This window comes from Myotis nattereri, assembly GCF_964212035.1.
Source record: "Myotis nattereri genome assembly, chromosome: 7".
NCBI classification, from domain to species: Eukaryota; Metazoa; Chordata; class Mammalia; order Chiroptera; family Vespertilionidae; genus Myotis; species Myotis nattereri.
Genome location: NC_138082.1, coordinates 32291469 through 32305868, shown reverse-complemented (window position 1 = coordinate 32305868; position 14400 = coordinate 32291469). Strand labels below are relative to the sequence as shown.

The 14400-nt window shown below is 49.7% G+C and overlaps 1 protein-coding gene across 1 annotated transcript in view; it reads right to left on the bottom strand.

Moving 5' to 3' along the window:
- INPP5D (inositol polyphosphate-5-phosphatase D) overlaps window positions 1-14400 on the bottom strand; it is a 94678-nt gene that overhangs the window by 44275 nt on the left and 36003 nt on the right. Inside the window, exons 3-5 of the mRNA XM_081095252.1 lie at window positions 8078-8228; window positions 5615-5786; window positions 1580-1720 (exon numbers count right to left, since the gene is read on the bottom strand). Of these exons, the coding sequence (XP_080951378.1) occupies window positions 1580-1720; window positions 5615-5786; window positions 8078-8228 (464 nt within the window). The remainder of the gene's footprint in view (window positions 1-1579; window positions 1721-5614; window positions 5787-8077; window positions 8229-14400) is intronic.

Here is a 14400-nt window from a genome sequence, read left to right as displayed (position 1 = left end):
CTTTGAGTAATAGTATCAACTATAAGGTCATCAGCATTGTCCAAGCCAGATGTGCTGTCCGAATTCCTTCAATTACTTTTCTTTTCTCTCTCTCAGCGCTGCATTTCAATGCTGGTGAATTGATTGACATATCTTTAATTTCTAATGTCATTAAGTATTTTTTTTACAAGGTTGGTTGCAACTGTACTTCTCTTTGTACAAACTGTTGATGTCCTTTTTTAGTTTTCTATTGGGAATTTTGGTATAAACTTCATATATTGCTTTGCTTTTTATTTAATCTAGATGTTGTTGTTTTCCATTCTGCTATTTTCATCCTCGGTGGGCTGGATTTCATTATAAAGTGATCTGTAATTTCTTACTGTTCCATTTTTCATCTTTTCCTTGGTAAAATGTTTTTGCTTACCTTAGTCAACACTTTATCATCAGTATTTACTAGTGAGCAATTACTTGCTCATTTTAAATTGGTCTCTCACTCTTTTATTTTTTAAAATATGTCTTTATTGATTTTTAGAGAGAGCTAGAATGAGAGAGAGAAACATCTATGTGATAGAGAAATATTGATCAGCCGCCCCCAACTGAGTATTGAGCCCGTAACCCAGGCATGTGTCCCCACTAGGATTCAAACTGGTGAACTTTGGGTGCATGGGATGACACTCAACCAATGAAGCCACACCAGCCAGGGTGGTCTCTCACCTTTTTAAAAGTTATGTTTTTTACGGGTCTTTTGTGGACCTGCTGCACTCAGTCTCCCTCACCTACACCAGGTGGCCTATCACTGTGCCAGTTTCTTCCTAAACTCAGCTGTGATTTAGGAAACCATCTAAAAAGGTTTAGATGGTTGAGTGGTTATGGCTAGCTCTGTTAGTTATTTCTGTTTTCATCATATTGTGTTCTGGGAGTACAGGATGAACACTTTTGCTTTGAGTGTATTCATATCTAGCTGCTCAGTAAACTGCTGGGTTCTTAGTTTTAGGATCACCGGCACTCAAAAATTTGGGGGAAAACAAGGTCTTGGATCCTTTTTGAAGTAGAGGCATGTGATTAATTCTATGACCTTGAATGACCCAGATCCAGGTAGCAATCCGCTGCCGGGGAACATTGCCCATGTGCTGAAGATATTGGAGAAGCTTAGTGGAGAGACTTAAAGGTATATTTTCTTCTGGACAAGGAAGGAGCAAAGAGTGGGATTTCCATTAGAGCAGAAAAAAAAGCTTGTTACTAGTCATCATGAAATTGTTTGTTAAAAAGAGAGTATCATGTGTATATGTTTTCCTTGGTGATAAATGAATGATAACAACAGCATCAAATGGAAAAATATCTCCAATGGAGAACCTCCTGCCCACCACTTCCCATAGCAACTGGCCTCCAAGGAACTTCAGTTTAAAAAAAAAAAAAAGGCACTACAATTCAAATACCATACAAACAAACCTGAAACAACCATGAAGATTTCTAAGCCCCACCAATTGTCTGATTATTCCTAGTACAGCAGAGGTATTTGAGCAGCCAGGGGAGCCCTGGGTCACCCTAATAGCTGACTCTCTTGCCCAGGACCCCGCCCTCTGCCCCACCGGCTTGTTACCCATAGAGTTCCTTGCACAGCAGCACGGTCAGTTTCCTCAGATGAGGGAGACTGCTGGAGCCCGTCTTCACAAAATCAGCATCCAGGGTGAGCTGAGTGCTTAAATAATCCTGGATGGCTTTCAGATGCTCTTCTGGAAGCCTGAGGGAAAAAACACACACAAATAAAAACATGCTTGTCCTGTTCCCCTGGCCACAGACACCAGCAAAAAGGAGAAGAAATCTGCATTCTGAGTCTCCTGCTGAGACAAGGTCCTTCAGGGGATCATCTCCATCTGTTTGGTTTCCTGGGGCTCACCAGGGCTAGAAAAATAGGTTGTAGCAAGATTAAAGGGTTGGGCAAGGGAGGGGGTCTGGTAACCTACCCATAAAGGCTTTTGCCCAAGCCAGCACTTGGAAGGTAGTGATGCTCAGAAATGTTTATCCTCTAAAAAGAAGATAAAACAGTTTGGAGACTGTCCTGTGGAGTTGTTTCACTACTTCATCTACTCCTAAGCGTGGAATCTGAGGGCTGAGTGATGGCAAGTGGTTCCAGCTCACATGCCAACTGCAAATTCACAGCCAACGGCCACCTGGAGCCCGGTGTTGGGAAGTTCCAAGTCATTCTAGGCTCCGTGGGAAATGAAGTCTCTGTGATGAGAGATGGGGCTGGGAATGTGGTAGTGACAGCCCAGGTGCCCTGCCCTGGGCCTCCCTCCCAGTTCTGGTCCAGCCCCTTCATGGACTGCAGGTCAGACTTGCTCATTGAACACCACGGCCCAGCAGAGGAGAGCCCAGGCCATATCTGATCACACCTTTACTCTATGTCCCAGCACCTTTTTTTCCCAGATAACTTTTTTGTTGTTGTTAATCCTCACCCAAGGATATTTTTTTCTATTGATTTTTTTAGAGAGAGTGGAAGGGAGGGAGCGGGAGGAGGGAGAGAGGGAAAGGGAGAGAGAGAGAGAGAGAGAGAGGAACATCGATGTGACAGAGACACATTGATTGGTTGCCTCCCACACGTGCCCTGACTAGGGCTGGGGATTGAATCTGCAATGTGTTCTTGACTGGGCATCAAACCTGGGACCCTGCAATGCATGGGCCGATGCTCTAACCACTTAGCTACACCAGACAGGGCTCTAGATAACTTTTGAATCTTGGCTCCTATAATTAAACATTAATAACAGCAAATATTTCCTGAGTCTAACACCCCAGTCACTCTGCTAAGCACTTTATGCTCATTTTGCCCTTTAATCCCCAAATCAATGTTATGAGGCAGGTATTATTATTCCTGTTTCACAAACGAGGAAGCTGAGATTCAAGGATGGTGATATACCCGTGTGAAAAGAAAATTATTGCAAGCCTTAAAAGTCTTTGTTCCAGCCTTGACAGGTAATCAAATTCAAACTGGAGGTCACAGGTTTTTGGGGCTTCTTTTGAGGATCCTTGAAAGAATGAAAAGTTGTTGCTCTTAAGATTAGAGAGAAGTGAACTAGCTACTTCTCTAGTTTGAGAAATCAGCAACTATTTACATACCAGTTGTCAGAACATTTAAGTTTAATCTATACTTGTTCTGAGTCTTGACATCATAAAGATCTCCATATATATTAAGATGTGTATTTTTAGTCATTCTAATGACTACTGATTTACAACTTGGAGACCAAGAAGCCTTGCTATAGGAAGCGATATTTGTTCAAATGTTTGTCGTTAGAAACGTGTTGACGTAAGATGGAAACTGCTGTTCAGAGGTTAATTTTACTCAGCGGTCTTATGTTAACCAACACCTAACTGATTAGATCTAATTCACTTGCACATAAGACTGTGCAGGTCGTCTTATAATTAACAATAACCTAAAGGCAGTCCTCTGTGTACAGAGCTATTTTACCAGCAAAATTGATTAACTTCCAAACACAAGGAAGAATGTCAGCTTTCCATGACCCAGAAGAGAAGAGAGGGCCAGCACTGTGTCACCAAGGTCCCTCCACCATGCGCCATGTACTCATCCCCAGCTCCGCGCAGAAGTTTTAGGAAGGTTCTACTGCCGCATGTTAACTGAGAAGCAAAACCAGAGAGAGCATGCCTCCCCCTGCTCACAAGCCCTAGGCCGCCCCCAGGCTCCTCAGGAGGCTGCCCAGAGGCTCCGCTGCATACACTGTCCTGCTCCACTGGGCCCTAGAGAACACCTGTCCCTAGAGAGGAGGCACTGGAGAGGAGATGGAGTCAGTAGATGTGGGAGAGGCGGGAAGATTGGGGAGATGGTGGCACCACTGGGCTCCTTGCCTATTTCCTCAAGGAAGTCACTGCATTTGGCATCTAAACCTGGAGAGAAATGCAAACTCAAGGAAATCAACAATGGGCTCTGCATGAAATATTTTAATAAGCATTTGTTATTTAGATGCATATATCAGGATAATCAGGATAATGTATGAACATATTCAAAGCATTGGATGTGTAGCCCGTTGATAAAAAGTACAGGTAACTCAGAGTGTGCAGAGCATGGTGGGCCTGGAGAAGAATCAGGGGATGTGTCGGGGTGGAAACAGGAAACACCAGGTATCTTAGCAACCGGGGGCTCGTATGTACCTGCAGGCATTTCCTTTGTATTTTGTCAGATTGGGTGGTAAGTGAGCAGCCTCAGCAGCTCAAGTTGATCTTTCAAGTTGGAGATGTTGCAGCAGCCTGCCCCTGGGATATTCTTTGGGGGCCCCTTTTCTCACAAAGAAACAAAAATGTTTCTAAATTATTAATGCAGGGAAGTTACTGGTACGAACTAATTCATACACGAGGCAACATGCTGGGCACTGGGGACAAGATCCTCATGGAGCTTCCTTCCTATTGAAGCCGTTCCCAGGGCCTGGAAGTCAGGGCCTCTGATTTGCAAGTGCTGGGCCTGCTAAGAGAGGGACCACAGGGCAAAGGAGCCCCGCACCTCATCATTGTGGACCAGCCAGTATGCTGAGAACCCTGGATCAGAGCAAGTAAGACTTAGAGTATTGGAATGAAAGCATCTCACACCCTCCATCACAAAGGAAGGAGCGCCATGCTGTGCAGACCTCACAGTCCGTACCACACATGGAACTATTGCTCTCACCCATTTACTGTTGACAAGGAAGGGGGCCCCCTTTGAGCGGGGCCCGGAGCAGGAAAGGCTGTGCGGCTGGTCCAGGCTGCAGGGCAGGCAGCTCCTTCTCTTGGGCCATCTCACTCAGTAGATGGGGTGGTTCTAGACCCGTGGTCGGCAAACTGCGGCTTGCGAGCCACATGCGGCTCATTGGCCCCTTGAGTGTGGCTCTTCCTAAGCCTTAGGAGTACCCTAATTAAGTTAATAACAATGTACCTACCTATGTAGTTTAAGTTTAAAAAATTTGGCTCTCAAAAGAAATTTCAATCGTTGTACTGTTGATATTTGGCTCTGTTGACTAAAGAGTTCGCCGACCACTGTTCTCGGGCAGTGATGGCGAACCTTTTGAGCTCGGCGTGTCAGCATTTTGAAAAACTCTAACTTAACTCTGGTGCCGTGTCACATATAGAAATTTTTTGACATTTGCAACCATAGTAGAACAAAGACTTATATTTTTGATATTTATTTTATATATTTAAATGCCATTTAACAAAGAAAAAGCAACCAAAAAAATGAGTTCACATGTCACCTCTGACACGCGTGTCATAGGTTCGCCACCACTGTTCTAGAGGCAGTGTGATGGAAAGATGCTGGGTGTAGTTTATGGCAAGTCCCAGTAAGGGAGTCTCAGCACAGGTCCCTAAAGTCTGGACCACACCGACGTCAGCAGATATATGTCATTCCAGAGCCAGCTCCCGCCACACTGCTGGGCTGTGCGACGGAGCCTCTGAGTAAGGCCACCAGTGCCCATGCAGTAGAGCCACCAGGTGAGCTGGGCTCCCTCAGACACACCATGCCCTCTGGCGGGCCAGTGGGCTCTACAACCACCTGTCCTGGGGTGGAAGGGGTACCTCCAGGAGTGAGTTCTGACGGGGCTGCCTGGAGGCTGTGGCTCTGAGGCTGGCCTCTGGGGGGACCCACCAGGTAGAGACTCACCCACTGGTGTCCATGCTCTGTAGTCGTTGAAACAAGGTCTCAGAGAGGCATGGCCGGCTGACCTCGGTGGCTCTCAGATTCTCACTCAAGAGGGGCACCTCCTTGGCCTCACATGGCCCGGCAGATAAAGGGATGTTTCTCGGTGGCAGTTCAGGTGGAGATGGAACACCTTCTACCCAAGAGAAGAGCAGAAATGTCATTCGGATTAAGCTTTAGCTTCTCTCTGGATCACTCGCCTACAGAGAGGGCCACGTAGCTGATGCACTATGTCCTCTGAGCAGTGACCTCGCAGGCCACTGCACCCAAATGCAAAACCCATCTGTGCCCACACTGCCCCTGTCATCCCCATCCCCTCACTGCCTCCCTGACTGGACGGGGAGCCCACTGAGGCCAGGGGTCTAGTCTTAGTGGTCTTTGGCTAGGGGGGCCTAGCATGGTTTGTCCCATTGAGGCACCCAGCAAACACTTGACATTTGGAGTCCAATGGCCATGCCAGGCAGAGCGCCTGGCTTTGGGCAGGTGGAGCCCGCAGCCCTAGGCAGCTCAGCAGAATGGCCAGCTTTCCAGGCTGAAGCAGGCCCTGAACCAGGCAGAGAGAGGACCCATTCCCAGAACAGGAGGAGCAGGGTGGGGAGCAGGCAGGCCGACACCAGCTCATCCCTCTCCTACCTTGCCCCCTTTCTCTGCTTTCTCTCCAGCCTCTGCCCTCCTTCTCCCCTGAACCCCAGGCCCTCAGAGATAAATAAATAAATAAATAAATAAATAAATAAATAAATAAATAAAACAAAGCAACTGAGGGGTCTTCCTTCACAAGGGAACTGAAATATGACACAAATGACTTGAACTGGCCTGGGAAGTGAAACTCCTGCCCATTCACCTTTAGGAGGACTTCCACCCTCCACACCGCACATGGGCGAGGGTCCTGAGCCCCTGCATCCAGGACCTCTGCCTGAGCCTCTCCGCACACCAAATGGCTGCCCCACGGCCTTGGCCACAGAGCCACCTCTTGGAAGGATCAGCCCTCACTTTCTCTCCCGCAGGGCTCTCTGGCTGTTTAGAGGGTTGAATCTGTTATGAGCCCCACGGGGACTGCAGCGCCTTGAGACCTGGGCTTCATTTGGGGAAGTAAAGCCTGCAGTTGGCAGACACTGGTTCTCCTTCTGGCTCTGACAGGTCTCGGGACTTTCCCAGATGGCCACCCCCAGAGGGGCAGAAAAGCTGGGCTGGGGCTGCAAGGCAAGTGAGGACACTCGTGTGGAGGGCATTTCTGCAGGATGGTCGCTCAGTGCCAAGGCCAAGGGCAAGCACATCTGGGGGACGTCTGGGGGACATTTGCTGTGGCACAGCCCTGGTGAGTGACCCTGCACTCACACGTGGACAGGTCAACTCTGAACAACTGAGGGCACCTCTTACTGGGCTGAGGGAGGGAGAAGAGACGTGGCCTGCCCAGGTCCCCCTCAGCCTCCACGGCTGTGGTCTTTTGGAAACCCTTTGCCTGGCCCTGCCCTCTCCACTGAGCTGATAAGGCCGCCTTGAGAGTTCACCCTCAGAGACAGTGGGTGAGCTGTGTAGCCACTCAAAGTGGGTCGCCAGGAAGCAGGGAAGAAGGTGGGTGGGGACCCACAAGCCAGCCCATGGCAGTGGGATGAGAAGGGTGTCTAGTACATGGCTGGCAGCAGCCTGCCAGGGACAGGAGGGGAGACAGCCAGGGACCTCAGCATCTCTGCTCTAATCTGCCCTCCCTTGGGGGCTACCCTGGGGGGCCTGGTTGTTTCCAGGCCCTGGAATTTAGAAAGAGCCCTGACCTTCTAAATTGAAGGGTTCAATTCAGTATCTCAGGGTTTTCTTTTAGGAAGTAAACTTTTAGGGGGAACAGAAGAGAAGGATGCCACCCAGATGTGCTGCCAACTGCAGGGCCTTCTCTGCCAGGTCTTGTTCTGTTCTGTCTGTCCCTCTGCGGCTTACAGGGCAGGGCAGATTCACCCATGCTTTTAAGGGTCTGCACATTTTATTTTATTTTAATGATGACAAAAAGAAACACCTTTCTTTCCTTTCCAGTTAGCAGCAAGGATTTCCCCTCCTTCACTTTTTTCCCAGTGAAATGCAGCTAATTATTTTGATGATGATGGCACCTGCATTTATTGAGCACTTACTATGTACTAGGCTCTGGGCTCTATGTTTAGTGACTCATTTGATGACACCCTGAGAGGTAGATATTATTTTTACTGTCTCTTTAAGAGAAGTTTGTGGTTCAGAGAGGTTAAGTAATTCACCCAAGGTCACACTGCTAAGAGGCTGAAGAGTAGGAAGCCCAACCCAGGACTATCTTGCTCCAGAGCCTGTGTCCTTACTTGTCCTTAACCACTGTGTCACACTCTCTTCCCCCTGATAATCAGACCCACCTCATCTATGAACGCTTGTAGTGAGAGAAACACGCCACCTCTGCCCGGTGTTCCTTCCTACCTATCTCCTCCTCTGGCTCATCGCCGGTGTCCTCTTCCTCCAGTGGCACGGGATACTGCAGGTGGGTGACCAGACCCATGTTTTCCTTCTTGTAGAACTCGATGAGCTGGTCCAGCTTGGTGAAGAACCTCATGGGGACACCTTCAGATGCCTGAGCACAGAACCCCAAACAAAAGCATGGTTGACTGGCTGGGACATCACCCAACCACAAAGGCCACCTGCAGCAGAGACCAGGAGGCTGAGGCCACCTGCAGCAGAGACCAGGGGGCGACCACGATCCAGAAAAAGCCCTGGGCATGCCTGCCTGCCACGCCCACACCCTCACATCCTGTGACCAGCAGCCCCCAAGAGCCAGTCTGCAAAAGGCACAAATAGGACAGTTGGAAAAAATTTTTTCTTTTAGTTAAAAAAAACCCCTTTTATTTTAAAAAGTGTTTTATTATACAAGTAATATATTTTCATTATGGCAAAATTAGAAAATACAGAATTTTTAAAAATAATTTTTTATTGTTGAAAGTATTACATATGTCCCCTTCCCCCCCTCCCCCATTGACCCCCTCCAGCTTATCCCCTCCTCCTCCACCCCAGGCCTTCAGCACCCTCTTGTCTGTGTGAAGATACAGATTTTTTTTTGGTAAAAATAGAAATCACCTGTAATCCCACAACCTTGAGAGAACTTTTCAATAGTTTAGAATGTTTTTTTAGTCTCTCTCTCTCTCTCTCTCTCTCTCTCTCTCTCTCTGTCTCTGTGTGTGTGTGTGTGTGTGTGTGTGTGTGTGTGTGTTTGGCGGAGAAGTTATCCCTCCACCCCTCTGAAAAAAATCACTTATTTTTAAACTCAGGTAAAATCTATTCTAGCAATTATTTGGCTTTTATTCCTATATTGTTTCATTTATCATACTTCTGTTTTATCAAAGCCCAGAAGATGAGTTAGCACAAAAATCTTCCCTGATTTGTATCTCTGTTGCTGATGACAGAGGAGCCAGATGACAATTCCCCAGGGCTGTTCAAATGCCCTGGGGCCAGTTCTTCCTCCAGTTCTGTGACTTCAGCAGGAAATTCCAGGAGGTCCAGGGGCAGTCAGCTCCTCTTACTGAGGCTCTGCTTAGCTGAGACCCCACCCCAGGCCCCACCCCTATTGGTTCCCCCTGAGGGGTTATCAGGCAGCAGGGTGGATGGGACAACTCCCAGCAGAAGACTTACATTCTCATCAATGCTGTACCCTATAGCTCCTTACCCAACAGGTCCCAGTGTCCTATCGAGCCTCCCTGTCCAGTTCCTTGCCTGGCATCCCCTGTCTCGAAGAGTGGCACTGTCATCTCCCCATTGGCCTAGCCAGAAATCCAGAGGCATCTTGGACTTCCCCTCCCTCTGGCACAAAGGGCAAAGGTAGACAGTGAGGCAGGGTGTCCCTGGTCCAGCCAGGGAGATGCTGAGCAGGGCTGCAGCCTTGGGTAGGGGAGGAAGATGCAGCTGGGCTCCAGAGAGGGGCCTGGACACAGGGATGAGTACCAAGGAGGTACCCCTCTCTAATGGGGCTTCCTTGGCCTCGAAGGGGCACAGCACCCTTGGTCCCAACACTGAGTGCCTGTGATTCACCCTTGTTATCATAACCACCATCAGGTCAAAGACAGTCATGCGATTTTAAAATGAGTTGAGAAGGTGCCATCTTTGGAGTTGGAGGTCAGGGGTCCAACTCTCCCCTAGGGACTGCCAGCTGCCTTCTTACTGAAGGGACTGGGTCCCATCGCTGGTGGGAAAGGAGGCCAATAGGCAGAAAGGGAGGGGGTGGAAAGTCCACCCTGGTGAACCAGCAGGGTCTAGGGCTGTGTGTGGCTGGGTCGTCGTGACTCATTCACCTTTAAGCCGGGTACCTCCTGCTCTAGCATGACTGGGCCCAGCAGGGAGGATGGGGCGGTGCTCTGGTGTGAGGGTCTTCAGGGCTACAGGTAAGAGGCATTGGGAAAGAAGACTAGGATGGATGACCCAGACCCAGACCTCGGGGAATGGACCAGGACTCAAACCTGTCCCCAGCCCTTCCTTATTCCTGGTGGTTAACCCCACGTTGCACTGAGGGTACATTTGCCTTCAACGAACCCAGCTCAACCTCTCAGCTTAACCCAGGGCTTTCCCTTTGGCATCTCTTTCTCTCTCCAAGTGTGTTTGTATGTGCATATACACAGCACGCGTGTCTAAGTCTGTGCAGGAAAGGTGTGTGTGTGCTTGAGTGTGCGTGCTTGAGTGTACAACTCAAGTTATTCAGTACATTTGTAGAAAGTTTAACAAAAGGGTTTTAAAAAGTTCTTTTTAATAAATTCTCTTGTTTTCACAAAGCCCCCTGATAAGCAATCTCCTTCAGGCATTATTGAACCAGAAATATCTGAGTAGGGGCAGCCAGGCCTTCTAGAAAGTAACTTAAATAGGTTCGGCACCAAAAATGAGCAGAATAACAAAAATAATTTGCCATGACGCAAGATCAATGAGCTTGACTTCATTAAAGCAGTCGTGATAAAAGCATCATCCTGCCAAAGAATGGGCAGCTAGTGATGACAGGCCTTTAGGCGTGTGGGGAAAGGATTTGAAAATATCAGAGAAAGTCAAAGTGAAACGCAGGGTGTGTGAGTCTGGAAGAGGGTTCTCAGCCGGGGAATAGGTGTTTGAGAAAGCACATAGGATGTGGGAATTTAAGGTGCTGGTGCTAAGACATTGCTTTACATACTGCTAAAACGCTAACATGCAAACTACCATACACCGTCAATTGTGGCCACATTTTATTTCAGAGACATGGAAAGATAAAGGTTCTAGAACTGATGAAATATGCAGTGTACTAAGCATGCAGAATAATAGAACACTCTAAAGTTAACCAAACCCCCCAAATAAAATTAATCTAACCCCTACAAATACAATGAGGTACAAGGACCCAGAGGCCCAGACTGGGGGTGGGTGGGTGAGGAGTACAGTCTAGACCGGTGATGGGGGCTCCACAGGCCCTGCACAGACAGGAGCAGCCAGTCAAGGAATTCTTATTCCTAAGCGGGGCCTAGAAAGACCCTCTGTCAAGGCAGGATGGCCAAGAGGGCAGGGAGGGGGCCAGTGAGACTCTGGGTCTGCAGAAAGGGCAGCTTCACCTGGGCGTGGCCTAACAAACCGGCCAGTCAAAGCGAGAGGAGGGAGTTGGGCCTTCTGGTGAATAGTGCATTGACCATGGGCTGGTGGGAGCACGGGGCTCCGTGGGGATGATCCAGTGCATGTCCACCTGACTGTGCACCTGTCGCCTGATGTACCCCAGATGGTGCTGCAGCACCCGGCAGTTGGAGGTGCTCAGCAATCAATGGTTGGATGGACTTGCTGCATTTGGAGCCAGGAGAGATGGGGTGATTGTACCCCAGGCAGGTCAGGGACTGGGCATGCAGAGAAAGGGCACGGGGGAAGGTAGATAGCAGGGAGCAACTCTCCCCTCACCACTGCTTTTCAATCATTTAAAATGCAAAATGTCCAAAAGAAGTATCATGTATATCAGTCAAGTCCTGGCAGGAAGCAGATGTCACATGAAACTGGGGAGTTTGGGGAGAATTTAGTGGACAGGGTGTAGGGATACCAATAAGAGGGGTGCCACACCCAGAGCTAGCACCAGGGAGCAGTTACCACCCTGGGACAGGCCACAGGGGAGGGGGAGGCATGGGAACTGGAGAGGGCGGCCTTGCAGGTGCTGCACCCCCCTGGAGCTGGAGCCGGGCAGGATGACCTCCACCTTCTCAGCACCTGACTGTGCCCCCGCCCCCGGCCAAGCCCAGCTGGAAAGGAGGGGCCCGGACAAACAGCCGCCACTCAGCACGGCAAGTCCATGGGAGAAGAGCCTGTTTGTCCTGCAAGCACAGTCAGTGCTCACACCAGGAGGGGAACCACATTTGCTGCCAGGGAGGGGGTGGCCCTTGATCCTTAACGGTCAAGGCCTCCAGACTTTGTTCCTCATTCCATAGCCACTGGCTTCCTGAAGAGATTTATCAAGTCATTTTGAAACAGAGAAGGAAACCCTGACACCCTAGCCGTTCGCTGTGAACGTGAGCCCAGCACAGGGACAGACACTCCCAGGGCAGTGCCTACGGGTGACTGCATTTCTGCTCTGCGACAACTCTCCCGGCACCGGAACGAACTCCTTGTCTTCGGCAGGTACCAGGAGCACATAACCAAGGCGCCATTTTGAACAGCAAAGAGCAGCATTTCCTAGTTCAGTCGGCTTGTTAACAACTTGCGATGTGCAAGGCACAGAGCAGACGTCCCTTCGGGGTTTATGAGATCAACAGAATGGACATGAATTTATTTATGTTCATCACCAAAGTCACACAGAACACAATGTGATAGGGGTTAGCTCAGATGGTGAAACAAAATACCCATCTCTTCTCCTGCCTCCCATTAAAATCTTTCCAGCACGGTCATTTCCACAAAGGCCCTGCAGACAGCGCCCCACCAAGCCCGGCTGGGCCTGCATCCCCACAAGCTTAGAAATCCTGGAAGGAATGAGACCCTGCTCAGCCCAGCCTCATCTAGTCCCCCAGACCCCTAGCAGGGGTCCTGACAGGCCCCGTGGCTGTCTGGGGAGATGGGCACGTTGCATAAAACGGACCTGATGGTTGAAAAGTTGCAGGAGACAGAGAGGTGGATTCCAAGCGGGGTCCTGTAGGGAGGGGCCCCTTCTCCTGATGGCTTCACCCCTGAGCCAATACTCCTGGGGAAGGTACAGGGGAAGGGGAGAGGGCCACCTCCAGCCCTGGGTTGGAGAAGAGACCACCTCTGGGGTCTTCAGAACAAAGGACAGCTAACATCCAGTCTGTTGGAGGCCCTGGGCTGTGAATTCTGAGAAATGATGTTTCTAGAGACAGCTGTTGGCCTGTGACTTTCAGACACCCTGCAAAGGTGGGGGAGGGGCAGGGAGGCTGGAAGGCTGAGCTCTCCCAGGGGGTAATTTTACTTCCAGCACTGTCCGCTGTCCTAAATGGGAACCGAAAGAGGCACCTCGCAGGGGGAAGCCCGCACAGGAGCGGGTGGGAGCCGAGGGGCACTGCACAACACCCTCCTCAAGGTTCTGCCAGCCTTTGCTTTAAATTAACAAGCATATACAAGCACTGTGGAAATTTTACAAATGATTGAAAACTATTAAGTATCATTATCCCACTGTGGCAAAGCATTTTTCCACATTCAATAAGAAAGCCACTAGAAAGGTCTTAAGCAGGGTGACAATACCATTTGGCTGCTGTGGAGAGAATGGCAAGGGTGGTTGTGGGTAGCTGATGCCATTCTTTTCTATTTTTCTGTGGAGGTGGGAAAGGTGTTGGAGGCCTCGGGGGCAATGGGGAGGGCAGAGCTGGTTTCAGGCTCAGACCCCCCAGACCCGGGGCTCCCACCCATCCAGGGAGGCATCGCACGGATGGGGCAGAGAGGCGCCCAGCCTGTGCCCTGAGCATCACTCTTGCCCCTGAGGCTCTCAGCCGAGGCCCGGCAGTGTGTCCTCCATGCAGAGATCAGCTCAGTGGGGGCTGGGCACCACCTTCCCATCCACCTCTCACTGTCAGAGGTTGGAAATTATCTATATCTTAACCTGAACAGTGATTACATGTCAGCTAGAGGCCCCCAGTCTCCTAGAGGCCCCCATTCTTCAATCTCCTCCTCTGTGTAGGCCTTCAGACCTCTCTGGCTGGGCCAACGGGGACACCTTTCTGAGCTATACGCTGTAATAAAAACAGGATGGCTCCAGAGAATGCGGGGTGGATGGAGGTCAAGTAGGAACAGGCGGAGGAGGAGGCCGGCCCTCTCAGAAGTGTGCACCCAGAGGTGAAGAGTTGAGTGGGTAAGACGAGAACCAGGAGCGCCCTCTGAAGATGGAAGACGAGTCCGCACGTTAACCGTCTGCGAGTGCTGCAGGACACAAAGAGCTGTTCTCACACCCCCAAGGGAGACTGACTGCAAGATGAGAGTTTAACTCTAAGATTGTCTTTAGGACCTGATCAACCCACAGTCCTGGCTGCCACAGTGAAGCCGGCTTGGGCAGAAGCAGCCGAGGCCCCTGCAGGAGAGTGAGCATGGAGGGCAGAGGGCAAGGGTGAACCTCCGTGGGCGCTCTGGTTGAAAAGACAGCCCACTGTATGGGAGAACATATCTGCCAATGATGCATGTGACAAGGGGTTAATATCCAAAATTTACAAAGAACTTATGTAACTACACACACACATACACACACACACACACATCAAACAATCCAATTAAAAAAATGGCCAAAGAACCTGAATAGACACTTCTCCAAAGAGGACATACAGATGGCCAATAGA